The 22,613-nt window shown below is 54.1% G+C and overlaps 1 protein-coding gene across 1 annotated transcript in view; it reads left to right on the top strand.

Annotated features, from left to right (window-relative positions):
- tnrc6c2 (trinucleotide repeat containing adaptor 6C2) overlaps window positions 1–22,613 on the top strand; it is a 44,626-nt gene that overhangs the window by 5,836 nt on the left and 16,177 nt on the right. The window contains exons 4-7 of the mRNA XM_029122538.2: window positions 5,005–5,388; window positions 17,207–20,095; window positions 20,955–21,173; window positions 21,830–22,077. Coding sequence (XP_028978371.2) covers window positions 5,005–5,388; window positions 17,207–20,095; window positions 20,955–21,173; window positions 21,830–22,077 — 3,740 coding nt within the window. The remainder of the gene's footprint in view (window positions 1–5,004; window positions 5,389–17,206; window positions 20,096–20,954; window positions 21,174–21,829; window positions 22,078–22,613) is intronic.

Raw genomic sequence — 22,613 nt, 5'->3', positions numbered from 1 at the left:
CTGCCCATCCCCCCCCCCCCCCCCCCCCCCCCGCCGTGACGGCCCTCTATTACCATGGAGGGCAGGGGATGCTGATTATTCTCCACAATCAGTCCCCATCGTGATGCGCACACAGTCATCTCCATCCAGCAGCATGTATGATTGAAACGAGTGCTTACAGTGTGGAATTGCAAACGGCTCCGCAATGATATGACTTCAATGCCTGTGCAACACTGCCTCTCTCCTTGTATGTAATCAGGAAATCAGTGGCTGCCGCAATATGGACGTTTTTGGGCCTTTTCCTAAAGGGTTAAAAATGAAGCGCTAATGCACGTTTGTCCGTCTCTCCTTTCCCATGCTGCCTCACTACAATGGCGTCCCACTTCCATTTTGCTCAATTTACGTGGTGTCACCATAACACCATTTCTTTCATCCCCTGGAAACCAAAGGATGGAATTGTAATTCCTGTAGTGGATTCATTTGCGCTTTTACATTGAGCTGATTGCGTCAACTCTTGAGTCGGATTTCATGAATAGCAATCTAATTGGCTGCTAATTTACTTTTCCACAAATGGGCAGATAAAGTTTCTTTTGTCTAACTGCTTCATTTATGAATACTCTATTAATTAATAGCCTACCGCCATTGTTTTCTCTATCCCGCCTCCCCCTCCCCTTGCCTGAATTTCAAGTGGCTTGGGTGGGTGGGAGTGAAAGTGGCGTGACCGAGGGATGGAGCGAGAGAGGAGGACGTGTGAATGAGTGTGGATCCAGAACTTAAACAATGCCCCTCTCGCCATTCACCTTGTGCATTGATGTTGGATTATCAGTCACACACAGCCGACACGAGGCGGTTCAATACGTCCTCGCTTATAACGCCGCTGAAAGGCCTTCGTGTCACTTTGAGGCAGATTAATGGAACTGCGTTGGCGCTGATAGTAATGGCGTTTAGCATAGAGGAGAGATGCGTGCAAGACTTCCTGAAAGAGGCCCTCCTCTTGTCTTGCTTAAGGGCATATTCTGACTCTCGGTCAAAAGCACCGCTGTAGGAAAAAAAATATCGTACATTTTGAATGTGTGGTGGGGAAAGACAAGTGGTTATGTACCGACATGTAGGAAGCTTTGGCTTAGTGATGTTCACCTAACCTCTACGGCACATGGATAGACTGTCCTCCAACCTCAATCCAGACCACAGGCATTTGGAAACCTCAGAACCATCCGGCGTGTAGAAGCTTGTTTATGCATAAGGGGAAGAGGATCTAAACCAGGATGTATTTTTTTGGTGCTCTGCAGGCTAGTTTGCCAAAATGACATACTGAGAGATTGGTCAGCTGTGGATATGTTGGTTTCCCACAGCAAAAATATCTAAAACCCAAAAGATCAATGCTGCGAATCGCTTAGGAGACCCACATAACCATGGTGACAGGGTAGTAACCAAGGAACGGGGACTGGTGAGAAGCTGTGCCCTTAAATGTCTCTCTCTCTGTGACCCATGACCTTTTCCAGACAGATGGAGCCTAATGACCCTCCTACCCCTCTATGACACATGCTCAGGCTGAAGAGACTAGGTGTATACTAAGAGCCATCAACACTCAAATGTACTGCTCCCTGAGTGCCTCTAAAGAGCCTCTTAAACTTTATAGTTGTGCAGGCCTGTTAGTCCTCTCAGCTGCCAATTACCACCGCAAAACACACATACCTGACTGTACATTAGAGAGGTCTAGATAAATCCCTAAGAAATCCATTCATTCTTAACACTTCTCTGCATTTCTGAATAGAAATGTATAGCTGTTTATGTATAACATTGGTTTCGTCTGACAAAACCCATATAATCTAAGGCAGGTGGCAGCATTTATAAAGATGTTCATGTGAAACTAGGTGGATATAAATGTGAAAGTATGTCCCATACAATACACATTTCTGAGACAACCAAAACGGATCAGCATCTGACTGCCTGTCCAAACGGAGCCGTGCGGCCCGGTGCCGGGTTCCACACACAGCCCTCACCCACTCTGCACAAATTAAAATGCGTTCTCCTCGCACAATAGCAGCGTGTAGCTAACCTCTGACACCGATTCCCAGAACCCTTAACAGCCAGGCGCACACACTCCACACTGAGCCACTCTGCTCCCCGGCCCGCCCACTGGCCCATCATGCTTTTCTTTCATGCTTTTTTTTTCTTTCCTCCTTCTCTTTCTGTGTAATTAACCATTGAGAGTAGGGGACAGGAGGCCATAATTACAAGTTTGGCGGAGAGTGGTTCTCCTCGACTCAGAGGGTTTAATGGAATTTACAGTGTGGCTCGTTACAGTCCTTTATTTAATTGGCTCTCCTTTGAACATCAATTAAATAGTTTTTAAGGCTTCACTGACCCCCAAGGGTCCGAAGGATTGAGGCTTGTCAGTCTTTTCTTTATTTGCACTTCCAATCTTATTTCTCTCTTGCATTCCCTCTTGCTGTCTCTCTCTCCCTCTCTCTCTGCATGTTATCACTAACCCTGCAAGACTTTGGTATAAGACAGTGGCTTATACAAATCACCCTGCTCTCGCTCCTATCAGATATAGAAGGGGATCTTTCATAAAAGAATAGTGTTACATTATGGTGAACATTTTGATAGTGAAGGCATTCCATGTCCTCTAGCTTCAGAAATGTGTGTGTATATATGTGTATATATATATTTTTTTCCCTTCTAATTAATATTTAACATTTGTATCTTTTTTTCTTCTCTCCCATAATTAAAAATTTCAGACAGCCTTGTCAGACTACAGTAGGCCAGTTGTCTTGTGTTTTAGTCGGCTGATAATTACTGAAACTAAAATAGCTGCCTAAATCAACACTTAAGTGGGAGTCCCCTCTCATCTAAGAGCCACACACACACACTTGTTTTTCTAACCCTAACTCAGAAATCCACGTTCCCCTAACCCTAACCTTACCTGGTTGTGCCTAAACCTGAAAGTAACCCCAATTCTAGCACAGTGCCCAACTGTACGACGTTGCCTACACCTAACCCCTTATTTGGAAATAGCATTTTCACTAGTGGGGACCTGCCAAATAGCTTTGATGGGACAACAGGTCCCCACATGTACACCCAAGCCATGATCCCAAACACACACACACACACACACTCACCTTTCCTTCCTGAGTCTAGTCTGTGTTTTTTCTTCTCCGAAATAGCCTGGTTATTAAATGCACATTATCCCAAAGATTGCTACACATTACCCAGCTGCCTTGCATAACAACAGCAATTTGCTATGATAGACTAGATGAACTGTGATCATTTACACACGCGACACAGAGTTGTGTTAATGAACGCTGCACGTTGTTTTGCCTGGAGTGCTTAAATAGCTTTTTAATTGTCTTGTAAAAGCCACCAGTGTTTTCTTTTGTAAAAGCCAGAGCCTGCGAGGAGAAGGCACTGGAACCACGTCACCACGGGCACGGGCGACCTCTCCCCTACGTCACAGGGGCTGTAATCGGGACGGCGTTCATGCGCAAGGGTGTAGTTTGTGGCGTGTGAGGCTGCCGGCCTCGGTATGAGAGTGAGCGCCACTGCAGTCCATCTGGTTCCTGTAATGGATTCAGAGCTGCAGTCAGCACGGAGGGGGGAGCCGCATTGGGTGAACGCGGGGGGAGGGAAGGTCTGACTGAGACGGACTGGGGGGAGGGTGGGGGGGGGGGGTGGAGGGAGAGAAAAGGAACGGCTGAAGGAGAAAACGGAGAAAGGGTTGACATTGTGAAGGGAGTGAAAGAGAGAGGGAGAGCGGAGTGAGCGGTGGGTGATGATGGACGCGGCACTCTGCCCGCCGATTGGCCGGGACCGCGTCTGGCGGGCCGGGCTGAAATTAATCAGATACGTGCGTCACCAGCTGCCTGCCAGCCAGCTACCGCCGGTGGAGGGGCCCAGCTCTGACCAGGGAAGGGGGGGGAAACACTGGACTGGCCTGTGTCTTACCACTTATTTATGTGAGAATGTGTTCGTCTGCGTGGCTTGCCTGTGTGCTTTAGTGCTGTGCCGGTGTGTGTCGGTGGCGTGCGGGGGGGGGGGGGGGGGGGCTCATGCGGGGAACGTATCGGCCAGAGAACAGGCTTTTCAGCAGTCAGAAGGATGTACTGGCCTGGGGTTTGTTGGTTTAAGCCCCCAGTTCAGCCATGTCGGGCCTCTGCTGTGGTTTTGTACATTCACTGTTTGACTTTATGGTGCCCCTATCTGGTCACAATGACCAAAGATCACTGTCCTAATTGGTCAGACTGATCTGACTTCAAAGTGTGTGTGTGTCTGTGTGTGTCTGTGTGTGTCTCTGTGTGTCTCTGTGTGTCTCTGTGTGTGTCTGTGTGTGTCTGTGTGTGTCTGTGTGTGTCTGTGTGTGTCTGTGTGTCTGTGTGTCTGTGTGTCTGTGTGTCGGTCAGGGGGGGCTGAGAGAAGTGTCCTGGCTACAGTTAGTCTGTTCCCAGGGGAATGTGAGGTCTGTTGCCTGGATGCTAATCTGCATCTCTCCTAGGCTCTTGTCAGGAAACTGCTTCCTGTGCTATTCTTTCTTTGCTCTCTCTTTCTTCACTTTGGCTGTCTTCCTGTCTCTTTCCCTGAGGCATGCCTGCTAGTCAGTTGTTTTTGTACCATGGAAAGCACTGCCCAGGGAGCATAGGACAACAACATGCAGCATTCATACTCAGCAACTCTGTGCATCTCTGAGGTCATTAAGTATTGAGAGACCATATGGGGGCCGTGCATTTCCACATAAACAGTCACTAGCGCATATTAGACGAGGACTCTCCACTAACACAGGTGACCAAAATGGTCTCAGGGTCTCAGGGTACGGCTTGATTAGACTGCTGTCCTCTGGGGGGAGATGTACGGACAGGTGAACACGCCGGTTCAAGTCTGCATTGGGTTGACAATCATTGTTTAATTTTCCCGGCAAACAGGCTAATGACACAGTAGATGTATATGGTCACGCGGTGCAGCGGGTTAGTGGTACGCCTTGCAGCATTGGCTAATATTTTGCTTCCTGTTTTGTTTTTAAACCTGCAGTGCCAGAGCCAGCCAAGCCCAGCCCCGGCCCCCTCCACCACCACCACCCCACCACCAGTGTGACCCTACCCCTGGCCTCGCACTCCCCCTCCCTCTCCTCCTCCTCCTCCTCCTCCTCCTCCTCTGCTAGCACCAATGGCAAGCGGGCCCCCCCCAGCACCAACCAGCAGACCCCACAACCGCAGCAGCCTCTGTCTTCTGGCCCCCGCTACCCGCCCCGCGAGGTCCCCCCGCGTTTCCGCCAGCAGGAGCACAAGCAGCTACTGAAGAGAGGCCAGCCGCTGCCCACCGGAGCCCTGGGTAGCCTGACCATCGCCCCCCCCTCCTCCGACCCCACCCCCGGTGGCTCTGCTTCTTCCGCCTCGGCAGGCAAGCGCCAAACAGGTCAGTGCCCGATGCTTAGTACCTACCTCGGCTCTGCTTTTTGTTTGGTTCCGTTGGTTGGAATTTTGGGTTTGGGGAGATAATTGGTCCCCTTGAAACGGGCGTATGGGCGACGCAGTTTGCCGCGTTGACACTCCGCTTGACGCCAAGGACATAGTAAGTGTGGTTAGAGTGTCCCTGATGTGTTCAGCCGTGTGCGGAGACTGCAGCGCGCCCGGGGTCCTCCACCGCCCGCGGTCACCGTCTAATGGTCTCGCCAGCGACCATGTCTCTTAACTCTCAGGCGGTGGGATTCGATTCAGCACAGGACTTCTGGAAGGCCCAAAAGGGTTTTCTTGTTGTTTTCACCTGATAGTTAATTGAACTCGGTCCCTGTTTTTGTAGGACAAAATGGAAAAGCAGACACCCGTTTCAGCCCTCCAGGCTGACGTTGCCAACACCTGATTTAGAGTAAGTGGGAGGGTGGATTTGGACAGACCGACAGTAACATTTGCCTGGAGTGAATATCTATTTGAATTAGTGTGCTCCCAGTCAGGGAGGGAAGGACTTGTGCTGTCTGGGGCTGTACTGACTGACAGGCCAAGGTCTTTTGAATGTTGATTGTAACAGCTTTTCTCCGTGACCTCTGGTTGGTCCTCTGGTTGGACCTCTGGTTGGACCTCTGGTTGGTCCTCTGGTTGGTCCTCTGGTTGGACCACTGGTTGGACCACTGGTTGGACCACTGGTTGGTCCTCTGGTTGGTCCACTGGTTGGTCCACTGGTTGGACCACTGGTTGGACCACTGGTTGGACCACTGGTTGGTCCACTGGTTGGTCCACTGGTTGGACCACTGGTTGGACCACTGGTTGGACCACTGGTTGGTCCTCTGGTTGGTCCTCTGGTTGGACCACTGGTTGGTCCTCTGGTTGGTCCTCTGGTTGGACCACTGGTTGGACCACTGGTTGGACCACTGGTTGGACCTCTGGTTGGTCCTCTGGTTGGTCCTCTGGTTGGTCCTCTGGTGCCTGGGGATGGTTTGGTATTTCAACAAGACCCCAGGCTATGTGATGGGGTGGGGGGTTTAACAGTTTCGTCTCATTTTTACTTTGGCGCTAGGTGGCTCTGTCTGTCACCAAATACCTGTGCTTTTCCGTCAAAGCCTGTTCTCCAGCTAATTTTATTTTGGAAAGAAGCTTGTTTTCGCTCACCAAAACAATGCAGTTGCTAGCTGCCCAGTTGATATTGTGTAACGCTCAGTGGGGTCTACAACCTCCCTGTCTGTGTCATATCTTCTGATACTGACCACCAAAACTGCCAAAAGCATGATTGTGTTTCTTATTGCCTGATCATGGTCACCCAGCCATGCATCTGGATTCCAATGCCGTTGCTGAACTCTAGAAATTGGCCCCTGATGTACAGCGCCTATGAACAGCGAACAGGTGATCCATTGATGACTGCTCCAGGTATTAAGCATCGTACTTTTACTGTGAATTGTGTATACTATCTTTAATTGAACGGGCAAATCCATACAACAGAATCGAAGGCATTTCGTAATGGGTAGTCACCATACATATAGAAACCAAATATGTTAAGAAAATCAAAATCTAATACATATTGAATTGTGATAAAATGTATTGCACCAGATATAAAACGTACGCTGGCAATGTTGTATCTCACCAGCCGTGCTGTATTCCCTCCGTTTTGTTGAGCTCCAGCGTCTCTGGCAGTCCCCCTCCTCCGCTCTGGTGCTGTCTTTCATTACTGACTCACGTGTTTACTCTGAGGGGGCTGCCTGCTGCACTGGACCAGAAATCACAGTAAACAGATCTGCTCAGCAGTGCCCAGGGCAGCACAGGCTTCATCGACATGGCCTCGCTGTGGAGCACAGACGCCAGCACACAGCCAGCTCTCCCCCTGGACGGCAACCTTCCGGATTCGGACGGCTCTCCCAGGTGTCCTGCAGACATCGCCCCGGGCAGGAGAGGCCGTTTCTGGGTCGGGGCTTTCCAGAGTTCCCACTGGCGCTCCCTGGGGATTCTGATCCTCTGTCAGTCTGCCTTGGGAGACAGTAAATAGCCATGAGCCTATTTTCCTGTTGCTTCACTCTTTGGACAGTTTTAGAAAGACTTGCTGCGTTCATTTGGTCTTGGTTAATACTGAGGTAAACTGATCCGGGATTTGACACTGGGCCAAGTGTTGAGGAGAATGCATTTGGTTTTAGGTCTCTGGCAGCACTATTAGCGGTTTTGAAAGAACAGAGAAGCAGTTTGACCCTGCCGTTCTGATAAAAACAAAACACTGTATATGAGCTCTGGTTTTGTGGTCAGCTTCCCTTTGACCTCCCTGCTAGTGAGGTCGTTATGATTCCGAGCATACATTCCGTGTAAGTGCCCTGACCTCTTGCCGCCCCCCGAGGTGTGACTGGCCTGCATCTTGCGGTCAGCGTAGAGGTCCCTCACCGCGCTGACCCCAATACATCCGCTCACATCTGTCGGCCCACAGGGCCAGCTGGCTCCACACACGGCCAAGGCCGTCACAACACAACCTAGCGGTTAAATTAAAGCCACAAAATGAAATATTCACACGTGAAGAAAAATCATGATGGGAACCAGCGGATATATATTTTCTCGGCCTCATAAGACTCCGCCAAACCGTGACCACACCCCGATGTCTTAAGTCCCAATCCTCCCACCCGTGGTTTGAGAGGCTGGCCCATCCCCCTCTCTCTCCGACACAACAGCTGATTACATTGGAACCCAGTGTGCCCCTGTCTGGCCCCTCCCTCTCTAGCAGGCTGGCAGGTGCGTCTGTGGGGGTCTGAGATGCCGGCCAGCATTTGAGAGGCTGTGGGAAACACTTTCAATGCAGTACAACAGCTGGTTCATTCAAGGCTCCCTGGCCCCTAGACCCCCCCCCCCCCCCCCCACACCACCTCCCCCAGTGGCTTAGTATGTTGCCAGAAGGCAGGCTGCTGGCTAGCTGTAGTTATTAACATGCATTGGCTCTGCTGCCCAGTCCTATTAGGCCCCTTGGCTTTGTTTTCAAATGCCTGGATGAGGTGGCAAAGAAGACATATTTTGTTCTTCTTTGATTCCGGTTCCAGACACAATTGTTTTGTCTGTGGAGAAGAAAGGCAGGAAAATAGCCCGTTGATCATCTTTCAAGCAGGTGTTCCCATCAGTGATGTGCTAGTATTTAGGGGTTAGACTTCGTTAACCTCTATTCAAGAATGCAGATGGTCGAGATTTCCACGTTGTTGGCCTTAGACCTACAGATCTGGAGTCAAAACTATGTTCTTCAGCCCAGTCATACATAACTATTTCCATAATTGCCGGTGATAATTTGGGAAGTATGAATTACAATTTTTTTTTTTGAAGAATTGGCTTTAGATTTAAAGCCAGACAGTCTCTCTGTCTTTCTTTCTCGCCAGCCTGTCTCTCTCTCTCGCCAGCCTGTCTCTCTCTCTCGCCAGCCTGTCTCTCTCTCTCGCCAGCCTGTCTCTCTCTCTCGCCAGCCTGTCTCTCTCTCTCGCCAGCCTGTCTCTCTCTCTCTCGCCAGCCCGTCTCTCTCTCTCTCGCCAGCCCGTCTCTCTCTCTCTCGCCAGCCCGTCTCTCTCTCTCTCTCGCCAGCCCGTCTCTCTCTCTCTCTCGCCAGCCCGTCTCTCTCTCTCTCTCGCCAGCCCGTCTCTCTCTCTCTCTCGCCAGCCCGTCTCTCTCTCTCTCTCGCCAGCCCGTCTCTCTCTCTCTCTCGCCAGCCCGTCTCTCTCTCTCTCTCGCCAGCCCGTCTCTCTCTCGCCAGCCCGTCTCTCTCTCGCCAGCCCGTCTCTCTCTCTCTCTCGCCAGCCCGTCTCTCTCTCTCTCTCGCCAGCCCGTCTCTCTCTCTCTCTCGCCAGCCCGTCTCTCTCTCTCTCGCCAGCCCGTCTCTCTCTCTCTCGCCAGGCCGTCTCTCTCTCTCTCGCCAGGCCGTCTCTCTCTCTCTCGCCAGGCCGTCTCTCTCTCTCTCGCCAGGCCGTCTCTCTCTCTCTCGCCAGCCCGTCTCTCTCTCTCTCGCCAGCCCGTCTCTCTCTCTCTCGCCAGGCCGTCTCTCTCTCTCTCTCTCGCCAGGCCGTCTCTCTCTCTCTCTCTCGCCAGCCTCTCTCTCTCTCTCTCTCGCCAGGCCGTCTCTCTCTCTCTCGCCAGGCCGTCTCTCTCTCTCTCGCCAGCCCGTCTCTCTCTCTCTCTCGCCAGCCCGTCTCTCTCTCTCTCTCGCCAGCCCGTCTCTCTCTCTCTCTCGCCAGCCCGTCTCTCTCTCTCTCTCGCCAGCCCGTCTCTCTCTCTCTCTCGCCAGCCCGTCTCTCTCTCTCTCTCGCCAGCCCGTCTCTCTCTCTCTCTCGCCAGCCCGTCTCTCTCTCTCTCTCGCCAGCCCGTCTCTCTCTCGCCAGCCCGTCTCTCTCTCTCTCTCGCCAGGCCCTCTCTCGCCAGGCCCTCTCTCGCCAGGCCCTCTCTCGCCAGCCTCTCTCTCGCCAGCCTCTCTCTCGCCAGCCTCTCTCTCGCCAGCCTCTCTCTCGCCAGCCCCTCTCTCGCCAGCCCCTCTCTCGCCAGCCCCTCTCTCGCCAGCCCCTCTCTCGCCAGCCCCTCTCTCGCCAGCCCCTCTCTCGCCAGCCCCTCTCTCTCTCTCTCTCTCGCCCTCTCTCGCCAGCCCGTCTCTCTCGCCCTCTCTCGCCAGCCCCTCTCTCTCTCTCTCTCGCCAGCCCGTCTCTCTCTCTCTCTCGCCAGCCCGTCTCTCTCTCTCTCTCGCCAGCCCGTCTCTCTCTCTCTCTCGCCAGCCCGTCTCTCTCTCTCTCTCGCCAGCCCGTCTCTCTCTCTCTCTCGCCAGCCCGTCTCTCTCTCTCTCTCGCCAGCCCGTCTCTCTCTCTCTCTCTCGCCAGCCCGTCTCTCTCTCGCCAGCCCGTCTCTCTCTCGCCAGCCCGTCTCTCTCTCTCTCTCGCCAGCCCGTCTCTCTCTCTCTCTCGCCAGCCCGTCTCTCTCTCTCTCTCGCCAGCCCGTCTCTCTCTCTCTCGCCAGCCCGTCTCTCTCTCTCTCGCCAGGCCGTCTCTCTCTCTCTCGCCAGGCCGTCTCTCTCTCTCTCGCCAGGCCGTCTCTCTCTCTCTCGCCAGGCCGTCTCTCTCTCTCTCGCCAGCCCGTCTCTCTCTCTCTCGCCAGCCCGTCTCTCTCTCTCTCGCCAGGCCGTCTCTCTCTCTCTCTCTCGCCAGGCCGTCTCTCTCTCTCTCTCTCGCCAGGCCGTCTCTCTCTCTCTCGCCAGCCCGTCTCTCTCTCTCTCTCGCCAGCCCGTCTCTCTCTCTCTCTCGCCAGCCCGTCTCTCTCTCTCTCTCGCCAGCCCCTCTCTCTCTCTCTCTCGCCAGCCCGTCTCTCTCTCTCTCTCGCCAGCCCGTCTCTCTCTCTCTCTCGCCAGCCCGTCTCTCTCTCTCTCTCGCCAGCCCGTCTCTCTCTCTCTCTCGCCAGCCCGTCTCTCTCTCTCTCTCGCCAGCCCGTCTCTCTCTCGCCAGCCCGTCTCTCTCTCTCTCTCGCCAGGCCCTCTCTCGCCAGCCTCTCTCTCGCCAGCCTCTCTCTCGCCAGCCTCTCTCTCGCCAGCCTCTCTCTCGCCAGCCTCTCTCTCGCCAGCCTCTCTCTCGCCAGCCTCTCTCTCGCCAGCCCCTCTCTCGCCAGCCCCTCTCTCGCCAGCCCCTCTCTCGCCAGCCCCTCTCTCGCCAGCCCCTCTCTCGCCAGCCCCTCTCTCTCTCTCTCTCTCGCCCTCTCTCGCCAGCCCGTCTCTCTCGCCCTCTCTCGCCAGCCCCTCTCTCTCGCCCTCTCTCGCCAGCCCCTCTCTCTCGCCCTCTCTCGCCAGCCCCTCTCTCTCGCCCTCTCTCTCTCTCGCCAGCCCCTCTCTCTCGCCCTCTCTCGCCAGCCCCTCTCTCTCGCCCTCTCTCGCCAGCCCGTCTCTCTCGCCCTCTCTCGCCAGCCCGTCTCTCTCGCCCTCTCTCGCCAGCCCGTCTCTCTCGCCCTCTCTCTCTCTCTCTCTCTCTCTCTCTCTCTCTCTCTCTCTCTCTCTCTCTCTCTCTCTCTCTCTCTCTCTCGCCAGCCCCCCTCTCTCTCTCTCTCTCTCTCTCTCTCTCTCTCTCTCTCTCTCTCTCTCTCTCTCTCTCGCCAGCCCCTCTCGCCCTCTCTCTCTCTCTCTCTCTCTCTCTCTCTCTCTCTCTCTCTCGCCAGCCCGTCTCTCTCGCCCTCTCTCGCCAGGCCCTCTCTCGCCAGGCCCTCTCTCGCCAGGCCCTCTCTCGCCAGCCTCTCTCTCGCCAGCCTCTCTCTCGCCAGCCTCTCTCTCGCCAGCCTCTCTCTCGCCAGCCTCTCTCTCGCCAGCCTCTCTCTCGCCAGCCTCTCTCTCGCCAGCCTCTCTCTCGCCAGCCCCTCTCTCGCCAGCCCCTCTCTCTCTCTCTCGCCAGCCCCTCTCTCTCTCTCTCGCCAGCCCCTCTCTCTCGCCCTCTCTCTCTCTCTCTCTCTCGCCAGCCCGTCTCTCTCGCCCTCTCTCGCCAGCCCCTCTCTCTCGCCCTCTCTCGCCAGCCCCTCTCTCTCTCTCTCTCTCGCCAGCCCCTCTCTCTCGCCCTCTCTCTCTCTCTCTCTCTCTCGCCAGCCCCTCTCTCTCGCCCTCTCTCGCCAGCCCCTCTCTCTCGCCCTCTCTCGCCAGCCCGTCTCTCTCGCCCTCTCTCGCCAGCCCGTCTCTCTCGCCCTCTCTCGCCAGCCCGTCTCTCTCGCCCTCTCTCTCTCTCTCTCTCTCTCTCGCCAGCCCCCCTCTCTCTCTCTCTCTCTCTCTCTCTCTCTCTCTCTCTCTCTCTCTCTCTCTCTCTCTCTCTCTCTCTCTCTCTCTCTCTCTCTCTCTCTCTCTCTCTCTCTCTCTCTCTCTCTCTCTCTCTCTCTCTCGCCAGCCCCTCTCGCCCTCTCTCTCTCTCTCTCTCTCTCTCTCTCTCGCCAGCCCCTCTCTCTCTCTCTCTCTCTCTCTCTCTCTCTCTCTCTCTCTCTCTCTCTCTCTCTCTCTCGCCAGCCCCTCTCTCTCTCTCTCTCTCTCTCTCTCTCGCCAGCCCCTCTCTCTCTCTCTCTCTCTCTCTCTCTCTCGCCAGCCCCTCTCTCTCTCTCTCTCTCTCTCTCGCCAGCCCCTCTCTCTCTCTCTCTCTCTCTCGCCAGCCCCTCTCTCTCTCTCTCTCGCCAGCCCCTCTCTCTCTCTCTCTCGCCAGCCCGTCTCTCTCTCTCTCTCTCGCCAGCCCGTCTCTCTCTCTCTCTCTCGCCAGCCCGTCTCTCTCTCTCTCTCTCTCTCGCCAGCCCGTCTCTCTCTCTCTCTCTCTCTCGCCAGCCCGTCTATCCAGCCACTCTCTTCCCTGTAACCCCTCATGTCCTCATTAGCCTGCCAGGGAACCAAGAGGAAACTACTGCTTCTGTTCTCCTTATCCCCAGGGGAAGACAGACGGATAAAGGATGAGATACTAAACCCTCCTGTGCCTACTTTCCTTTCTCTTTCCTCTTCCGGAAAACAAACTAACATCTTTTGATCCCGCAGATCGGACGCTAAACTTCCTGAATGGAAAACGGGGGTCTATTTTGAGGACAAAATGTGTCTGTGATGTGTCAGACTGGCGGTGCTGAGGGAATAACGGCGCACGGTTTGGCGCTCCTGGTTCTCTCTCTGCATTTTGCAGCTAGCTCCTTGGCTACGCCTTGCCATCGCTCATGCTGTTGGCGACGGGAGTGCTCACCATTTTGGTGCACCCTCTCTCGCTCTCTGTGCTCACGCTTTCTGTCTGTGACACTGCCAACCCCGTCCCCCTGGCTTTTCATTGGTAGAGAAAGGCGGTGTCTAGCTTTTTGGCTACCTGCCCATGTTCCCTCATTATCACCAACCGCGGCATCTCCTGTCGGTCCCATCCCTGGGATGGAAAACAGACAAGGTGCAGCGACATCTCTGGCCGGGCATTTAAGTTCCTCTTCCACGTAGATGCGTGTCCCTGCGCCGTGTGTGCATCTTGAGCAGCGCGGGTGAAGCCGCCCCACTCAGCCGTCTCCTGCCAGTCGGCAGTGGCCATAAAAGCTCTATTGTTTTTATTTCTGTCGCTGCTATTGATTCGGCGAGCACAATGGTACCCACTGCTCTCCTAATTGCCACCGGAACGGAATGAGCCAGAAGTTACTGTGGGGCCGTACGTAGACCGGGGGAAGAGCTGCACCCTTCTTCTGCTTCTTTCTACCATCTCTTCCTGTTTGTTTGCTCTGGTGTTCTCTCCCTCTTCTCACAGAGGCACAAACAAACTGACGTGCATAGTATGCCTGTGAACGCACGCACGCAGGTTTCCACAAAGCTGGACGATTTGTCACTTGTCTGTGGGAGTGCTTTCCAGAAACATGGTTGTATGAAGTGAAAAGGGTGATCAAGGCAAGAGTGAGTCGAACCAGGAGGCTTGTCTCATGCAGACAGACGTGCGCGCGCACGTACACAGTAGGCAGCCAGCCAGCCAGCCGCAGCTTCTTGGCAGCGTGTCAAGTTAGCGGTCGCGATGCTTTGCAGCGCACATATTGAGTGTGAACGGCGGCGGAGGACGGCGGCGGCAGCTTCCCGTTCTGCGTAGCTCCTCATAGCACGTTGTCACGTCTACAAACACCTCCTCTCCTCAGGTACTTCTCCCACTCTAACCTAACCACCTCCTCACTGCTGCAGCCAGCACGTCTTTCTTCTCTACTCCGCTCTCCCTTTTCCCCTGTCGTCTCCTTCTCTCCTCCCTGCAGCGCTTTTCTCTCTCCACTCTTCTTTACGTGTCTCTTTCTCTCCTCTCTTCTCCGGGGTTATTGTCTTGTGCCGCTCCCAGAGTTTTAGTGTCTATGGTTTTCATGCCATCTATGTTCGTGCACTGCTTCGTAGGAGGCGTGCGTGCGAGGCTGGGAGGGAAAGGGGGCGCGTGGAGGCTGGGCAAATAGCTGAGGGGAAGAGAGGACCGCTCGACGTTCTTCCAGCAGGCTGTAGCAGCCTCTGAGCTCTTGGCTGAGTTTCAGGTCTGCCTGATAAAATGGCGTCCCTCTGCCGCTCGGCGGGCTTGTGGAGAGAGAGAGAGGGGGAGGGAGGGAGGGAGGGAGGGGGAGGGAGGGAGAGGGAGAGAGAGAGGTTGAGACCGACAGGGGGAGCAACACTTGTTTAGAACCGCTTCTGCTTGGAGTCCAACCCTCACCTTTCTCTCATCCGCTTTGTAGAAAACCTGTGGCATGTCTCCTTAGCGGTTAGGGTGGGGAAAAAAGAGTTACAGGTACAGGGGTTAAAAATGTGGTTGCTAACTTAACAATTTGCTTATGAATGCCGGCTTTTTGGTTAACTTCTCGTCCGATTTCACAGTACGGTCTGCAGGCACATGGCACCAGAACGACGGACTTGAAACAATGCCAAACCAGCTGAGCCTGCCACAGTTTCAGAAGCACACACACACACACACTCAGCACTCTCTGTGGCAACTTGACTCATAAAATAGGCTCATCGTGCAAATCCTCACCGGATGCTGTGGTCACCGCCACTGGCCACTACATGGGTGATATTTTATGACCGGGTTTTTCACTGTGCGTTGATTGTGATTTGCGTCGGCTGTCTAAAGCCACGTAGGAGAGAGACTTAGCCCTGAACGGTAAAGAGTTGCGAGGATCCGGACTGTATGTGGTGCTTAATTGAGTTACATTCCAATCTATTCCCTGTCCTCTTCTGTGGTGCCCTATTTTCGACCAGGGCGCGCAGGCGTTAAAGGGAATGAGCAGGCTGTTGGGGACTGAGCAGAAGCAACCTTTAAATGAGAAATCTGTTTGAAACCTTGATGAAGTTATTTTTTGAGATGGGAATTTTCTGTTCCTTTGTGGTTTGTCTTTCTCGGGATGTCTGCGTAGAACTGATTGGGTGCTGTATGTGTGTGTGTGTCTGTGTGTGTGTGTCTGTGTGTGTGTGTCTGTGTGTGTGTGTCTGTGTGTGTGTGTCTGTGTGTGTGCATGCGTAGGACTACATAGCTTATACGAGTTGTTTTTGTATGTGTGAACTGCTTAACACACGCGTGCACACACCCCCACACACGACCCTGTGTGAGAGACGACCCTGTGTGATAAGGCAGCCTGGGGAGAAGAGATAAGTGTGTTTAGGGGGAAATTGCATTTGGATGGACTCCGAAGCGGCTTGTGCAGTCTTTTAAGCCTTGCCGCATGTCTGTCATTCTGTGTGTGTGTGTGCCACAAGCAGATGTGTCGTCCCCCCCCCCCCCCGCTATTTGACGGAATTGTTTTGGCCAAGGCTTTATCTGTGATGGATAAACTCCAGGTAATTAATTAAATCGCAGTGCCATCTGATAGAATCCAGTGGAATTCAGTAACAACATAATAAAGGTAAGAATATCTTCTTGATCAAGATTACGACCAAATTCAAACACCAACCGTGTTTCCACACAAACACATATTAATTAAAGATCAGTGAAGCACTAAGGAGAAGGCTGGAGGCTATAGATTTTCATAAACGTGTAAGAAGATCTTTGAAGTGGAAAAACCCTTTGTGTCATAGATGACATGGCTAGCGATTAGGTCACGTTCTTCATTTTTGATTAGTTAAATAATTTTTTCAAATGTATTTTCTTATACACACTGGGTGACGGAACAGTTAAAAAAATAATTTATATTATTATTTGTGGATTTCAAAAACATAAATTAGGTTATTCCATTTCCAGAATTTCCTGAGCTGAAATGGAAATGGCCCCAACCCTGCCCTTAAGTAATGAGCCAAGTCAGTGTTGATGGCTGGTTACAGAATGTCGGTGTTGCTTGGCCCTGTAGTAGTAGCCAGTTCAGTGCTTTGGTTGGCTTTGCATGGCGGTTGGTGGATCAATACTCCCTCTCTTCTCTTCTGCAACATTAATAAGGCCATTGATTAGCTGACTCTGATTGATTCATTACAAGCTCATGGCATTACATGAGCCTATTATTAGTTTTCATATGGCCAACATTGGTGTTGGTGTTAGGCAGTGTATTGACTAAAGGCTGAAGCTATTCTAACAGTGCAGATTGTAGCTTTTTTTATTTAAATGTTATTTTTGTTATGAGTTAAGATGTTATTTTAGCACAGTTTTGTGTGCAGAAGTATATTTTGGGACATGCTTTTATATGATTCATTTTCTGTTTGTCCTCCTGCCCTGCGCGGGTGAGAGAGGATAGGAGCTCTGCGTTGGTATTCTCCATTTCCCAGAGTGTAGGCTGGCAGAGTCTGTGCAGACCTAGTTGTGCTTTTGTGGGGGCTTGCTGGAGCGTACGATGTGATGGATGGGGAGCCGTCTTGGTTTCATTCCAATAAATTAGCAGCGTTCCACTTGGGCTTCCTTTCGCAGTCGCAGCCAGGGGGCGCATACACTGAGACGGATGGCCCTTTCAATTCCGGGGGCAGGGGGTCGGTGACTGGCGGTGGGGAGGGGAATGAAAGAGGGAGAGCGTACGGAAAGGGGCAAGTAGGCTCCGTTTCACCCACTACCACAGCAGGTGGGAGGGATGGGGGAGAGAAGGCACCGCACCAACGCAGGAATGTGGGAATATGCCCTAACTAATAGGACATGAGGTTTCCTGTGAAGGAGTGACCGAGGAAACCACCAGGGGAAACCACCGCTGCCCAGTGGGATGGTTACATTCAACAAACCCATTCCAGCACCCCCCCCCCCCTCGTTCGTTGCCTGCTCTATCTCGTTCTCCCCGTGTCCTTTAATTCTCTCTTGCTCTTTCTCTCAGTTCGCTGTTGTGAAATATATTCCTTCCCGACTGACCCGTTTCTCTCTCCACTCCTCCAGCCCTGCCTCTCCAGAGTGGTCTTTGTGCCCAGTATGAAAATCCCCAGTGGGGAGTCTTGCCACCAGCCAGCGACAGCAGCAGTAGTAGCTGGGATCAAGTGATCATCGACAGGAGCGACACCGAGGCCTGGCCCTCCATTGGCCTCAGCGTCGACAGCCGACCGGCGGATCCTGCAGAATGCGCGACGGCCGCTGACGGCGCCGATCCAGAGACCAGCAGCATTATGAGCTTGGCCGCGGGGGCTACCAGCCAGCAGGCCCACTACCCCACCTCACTCAAAGCTAACGCAGCCAGCATGATGCAGTCCGGCGGCGGCCAGGGAGTCGGCGCCGTCGGCAGCCGAGGCTGGGGATCCGGACCCAACTCGATGAGCAACAACGAGGGCCCCAAATCAGAAGGCCTTGTTCCTAATATGGGCCGTGGTGGAGGAGCGCCCGGTTGGAGCTCCCAGCCCAACTTTAACCTGAACCTGAATCCCAACGCAAACCCCTCCGCCTGGCCTGTCCTGGGTCAAGAGGGTTCCGGAGGAGGGCCCAACCCCTCGTCACTGACTCCCAACGGCAGCCTGGGCAACGGGAGCCTGGGAGGGGATGGGAACGGAGGCAGCGGCGGCAACTGGGGGGGCATGATGTGCTCTGATGCCCCGTCGTCCAATACAAATGTGTCTTTCAGCGGCATGGAACACCCCAACCTTAACACCGACGGACCAAACAGTCACCACATGAAGCAGGGGGAACCCCTCAGCCCCATTCATGGCCTGCCTGGCTGGGGAGGCCAGTCCCCAACAGAGTCGTCCCAGCTCAACGGTGAGGCCACAAGCTCGGTCTGGGGCAACGGAGACACCAAGTCATCCGTCGAACCTTCCTCCAAGGACTCTGGCTGGGACTCAGCCCCCTCCGGGGGTATGTCTGGTTGGGGCCGCTCCGGCAGCGGAGGCGGTAACGGCGGTGGAGGAGGCTGGGGCGGGGACTGGGGCAAACCATCCAGCGGTGGCGGAGAGGTCAAAGGAGGCTGGGATTCCTCAGCTTCCACGGCTCAAGAGCAGGTGAGCTCCTGGGGCCAGCCGACCCCGGCCCCGGCTAGCGAGGGTAGCGGTAGCGGCGGAAGCGAGGGGCGCTCCCATCGCAGGGAGAGGTCCGACAGTGCCGTCCGAGGCCCCCCCCCGCTTCCCCGGCAGGACCTGGACCCCCGAGTTCTCTGCAACACGGGCTGGGGTCAGACCCCTGTCCGCCAACACACCTCCTGGGAAATGGAGGAGCAGCGTGCTGCTAACGAGAGGAAAACCAGCGAGATGATGGGCAGAGGTGGCGGGGACACCTGGGGGGGCTCCAACAGCCCCTCCTCCGGACCTCCACCAGACCCCCGGAACGGGGGCGCAAACCCCAAGCAGGTACCATCTCAGAGGCCAGGCTCCGGTGGAAAGAGTGAGGGCCCATCTGGTTGGGGGGGGCCCTCTCCCCCATCCAGTCAAACTGGCTCCAGTTGGGGGGAGCAACCTGTCAACAAGGCCCCTAACGGATCAATCGGAGGCTGGGGGGATCTCCCAGCGCAGGGCCCCAGCAACACAAACAACGGCCCCAAAAGTGGAGGTCAATCCTGGGGTGTTGCTGAGGAGAAGACTTCTCCGACTTGGGACAGCGGCCCTGCCAAGGTCCAGCCGAACCAGTCCCAGAGCTGGGGCGAAGGCCCCAAATCCTCCACCCATGGCTGGGGCACTGGAAGCGGCGGCCGCGGCTCCAATGGGTCCAACAGTTCTAACGGAGGGGAGTGGGGTGAACCAGCTGAGGGGAAGAAGAACGGAACCTCTAGCAGCATGTGGGAAGGGGAAGGAGGTGGAAATGCAGGAGGATGGAAGGACAGCCCAAGAGGAGGTGGAGGAAATGGAGGGGGATGGGGATCTAAACCTACAGCTGCTGTTGGTGGAGGCTGGGGCGAGAGCCAGATCCAGCGCCCCAGTGGTCCAGCTCCCGGATGGGGCTCCAAGCCCCAGGAAAGCCCCAGCGGTCCAGCTCCAGGTTGGGGCTCCAAGCCCCAGGAAAACCCCAGCGTTCCAGCACCCGGATGGGGCTCCAAGCCCCAGGAAAGCCCCAGCGGTCCAGCTCCAGGATGGGGCTCCAAGCCCCAGGAAAGCCCCAGCGGTCCAGCTCCAGGATGGGGCTCCAAGCCCCAGGAAAGCCCCAGCGGTCCAGCTCCAGGATGGGGCTCCAAGCCCCAGGAAAGCCCCAGCGGTCCAGCTCCAGGATGGGGCTCCAAGCCCCAGGAAAGCCCAAGCGGTCCAGCTCCAGGATGGGGCTCCAAGCCCCAGGAAAACCCCAGCGGTCCAGCTCCAGGATGGGGCTCCAAGCCCCAGGAAAACCCCAGCGGCAATAGTGTATGTGGACCAGGTGGCTCCAGCATGGGTTCTTGGGGTGGCCCTGCCACTGTGAAGCAGAGCTCCAGCACTGGTTGGGCCCCGGGGAGCTCCGGAGTTAAACCTGACCCAGGGATGGAACCCACAGGCTGGGAAGAGCCCTCCCCTCCCTCAATCCGCCGCAAGATGGAGATCGACGATGGCACCTCCACTTGGGGTGACCCCAGCGCCTACAACAAGTCCGTTAATATGTGGGACCGCAACAACCCCACCGGTGGTAACGGTAACCAAGGCAACAACCCCAACCAGCCACCACCCAGCAAGACCAACGGAGGCATGGTTGTCAACAACAACAACAACCACTCCTCCGTCGCCTCTAGCAACAACAACAATCACCATCATGTTAACCACCACCACCCGCATCACGGGCACCCCCCACCGCACGGCCAGCACCATGGCAACAACAATGGATCGCCCAACACCCCTGCCCCGCACCAGGGTGGAGGACTCCAGGGCCGACCACAGATGGCCAACCCAGGTGAGAGCCTAAGCTTGCTTTCCATCGAACATGTCTTCCTCTTGGCATTAAGATTATGTTTATAGCCCAACCTGAGCCATTATCCAATGGGAAAGATTAGAAGTAAATTATCATATAATTGAAACATTACCAAATGTACATTTACCAAATGTATGCTGTTATTTCATATACACAACACAAAGGTTTTTCATGGCAGTCCATTACTAGGACACAACTCCAGTGAACTGCCATCAGTAAAATGTAATGGGTTAATGAGAAGTGCCCCCTGCTGGTTCCTCTGTATACAGCCTCAGTAACTAGAGAAGCTTCAACCAGGCTTGGCTCAAACTACTCCTGTCTGCCAGCTCTCAGTGCTCCTTAGTGGACTCTGCCAGCTCAGCCGAGAGGATCTGGGAGCCTGGCCAGGAGTTAAACAGGCATGGCTGTCGTCCTCTCCACCCTCTCTCCCCCTCCTTCCCTCTCTTCCATCCCCCCCTTTATCTCTCCCCCTCCTCCCTGGCTTGAATCATGTCAGAGGAACTAAAGCCGTCCATCTATATATAGAAGCCTCCTGTCACCACGTCCACCTACCGCCTCAGATTACCTTGTTAGAACGTGGTATTCCCTTACACCAGGAGATAAAGGCTGAGGATTGGTGAATAGCACTGGGCATAGCGTACAGTGACTAAACAGTAGCCCGCATCCTCAGCAGTTTGTTCTGGTATGAGTTCATCGATAAAGGAATCATTAGAATCGTCATAAGCTGTCAGTCATACCAGACCATTTTTCCGGGCCAGTGTTTGCCTCCCCTGACTAAACTCGCGTTGAGGTAGTGCACAATACAGCATCCTTCCTCAACATGGCCTCTGTCTGCTCCCAGGTTGGGGGGAGCTGCCCAGCGTCCAGCAGCCCAAGCCGGAGCCAGCCTGGGGGGAGCCCGCCGGCCCCACTCCTGCTGTGGACAACGGCACCTCGGCCTGGGGTAAACCCCCAGCCGTTCCTGGAGGCTGGGCCGATGGAGGGCACGGGGGCCACGAGGCCAATGGACCTTACGGCAGAGGCAACAATGGACCCTCTGGCCCTGCACCCTGTAAGCCAGGTACTGTACTCACAATGCGCACTCACGCACACACATCCTTACACAGTAAGCCCTTCAAGGTTTTATTGAAGCGTTGCTATTTCAGTAGATTTGTTCCAAGTATTTTTCTACTGAACAGCCATAGCATCATACAGATGCCGTTTTATCATTCGTTTTCAATTAATGTTGATTACAAACGTAACAAAAATGTTTTAAAAAGTACTGATGTGTGTCAAAAGCAAATGAAAGAGGTAAGGAAACTGTCTTTAATGCATCACTTAGTCTCAGTAGAGGTCTTTCATCTGCCATTTATGTTATTGTATGCTTTGATCGATTTATTTATTCCTGGGTTTCTGTGCCTTTGATGTTGTTTTTCGTGGTTAGACGCATGGCAATACTGGCACCCAGTGGTTGTATTGGTAACGGCAGTCAAGAGAAGGAATATGATCTTAGCAAACTGTCGACGTGATTCAAAACAAGCGGTGGTTTAATACGTGCCGCGTCGGCACACTTGAAAAACCTCAGCCATACTAAGCTCTGGTCGCATTGAGACATCCGTTTGTGCCTGGAGGTCCGGACTATGGCAAACTTTTTAGGAACTGGTTAACCAGAATGCGTGTCAAGTCCTTTAGTGTTTACGAATGACCTTCACACCCCTTTTACTCTGCTTGTTCCAGCCCCCAAAACTATGCAAGATGGCTGGGGAGGTGTTCGGGAAGAGGAGATGGGCATGTCTTCTGGCCAATGGGACGCTGACGCTGGGGATATGTGGAACAGCCCTGCCTCCCAGGAGAGCAGCTCTTCCTGCAACTCGTGGAGCCAGCCGGCCAAGAAGTGCCCACCCAAGGGCAAGATGGCGAACCAGCCAGATGAAGCCTGGTTCATGAACCGTCTCATCAAGCAGCTCACTGACATGGGCTTCCCGGTAATGACTCCCATTCGTTAAATTGACCTTGCTGATTTAGGTTCAGACCTGGATTCAAATGCTATTTGTGCCAGAAATTGGCCTGTACAGATAAAATATTTAATTTCAAATATTGACTGAACAAAATTATGGTTTTATTCCTTTTTCTTTTGTATATTTTTTAAAAAACTTTTCTCCCCTCATAATTTTGTGGGGTCTGATTTGTGAGATGAGTGCCTTTCCTCAACGTATAAACTCCCCAGCAATTTCGGCACACGTGTCCTACATTGCACATCTCAAGATACTCTGCCTATCACACTGCTCGCTCAACTTGGATGCCTTTGCTTGCACACAACTATGAATGAGTGTGCATGTGCCCGACCCTAACACAAGGTGTCGCTAGAGCCCGTTGTGACACGGCAGCCCTGTCAGATATCCACCAGGATGGAGCTGAGCCCTCTGCGGGACCCGGAACACTGTCGGTATGCCACGGCCAGGATTTGAACCTTTGGCGACAATGACTGTTTTGCAAAGCAGAGACTTGGGCCCAGAGTGGG

The sequence above is a fragment of the Esox lucius genome, chromosome 9, assembly GCF_011004845.1.
Source record: "Esox lucius isolate fEsoLuc1 chromosome 9, fEsoLuc1.pri, whole genome shotgun sequence".
In the NCBI taxonomy this organism is placed as follows: Eukaryota; Metazoa; Chordata; class Actinopteri; order Esociformes; family Esocidae; genus Esox; species Esox lucius.
Note: the sequence above shows the minus strand (reverse complement) of the source record. Positions and strands in the feature narration are given on the sequence as shown.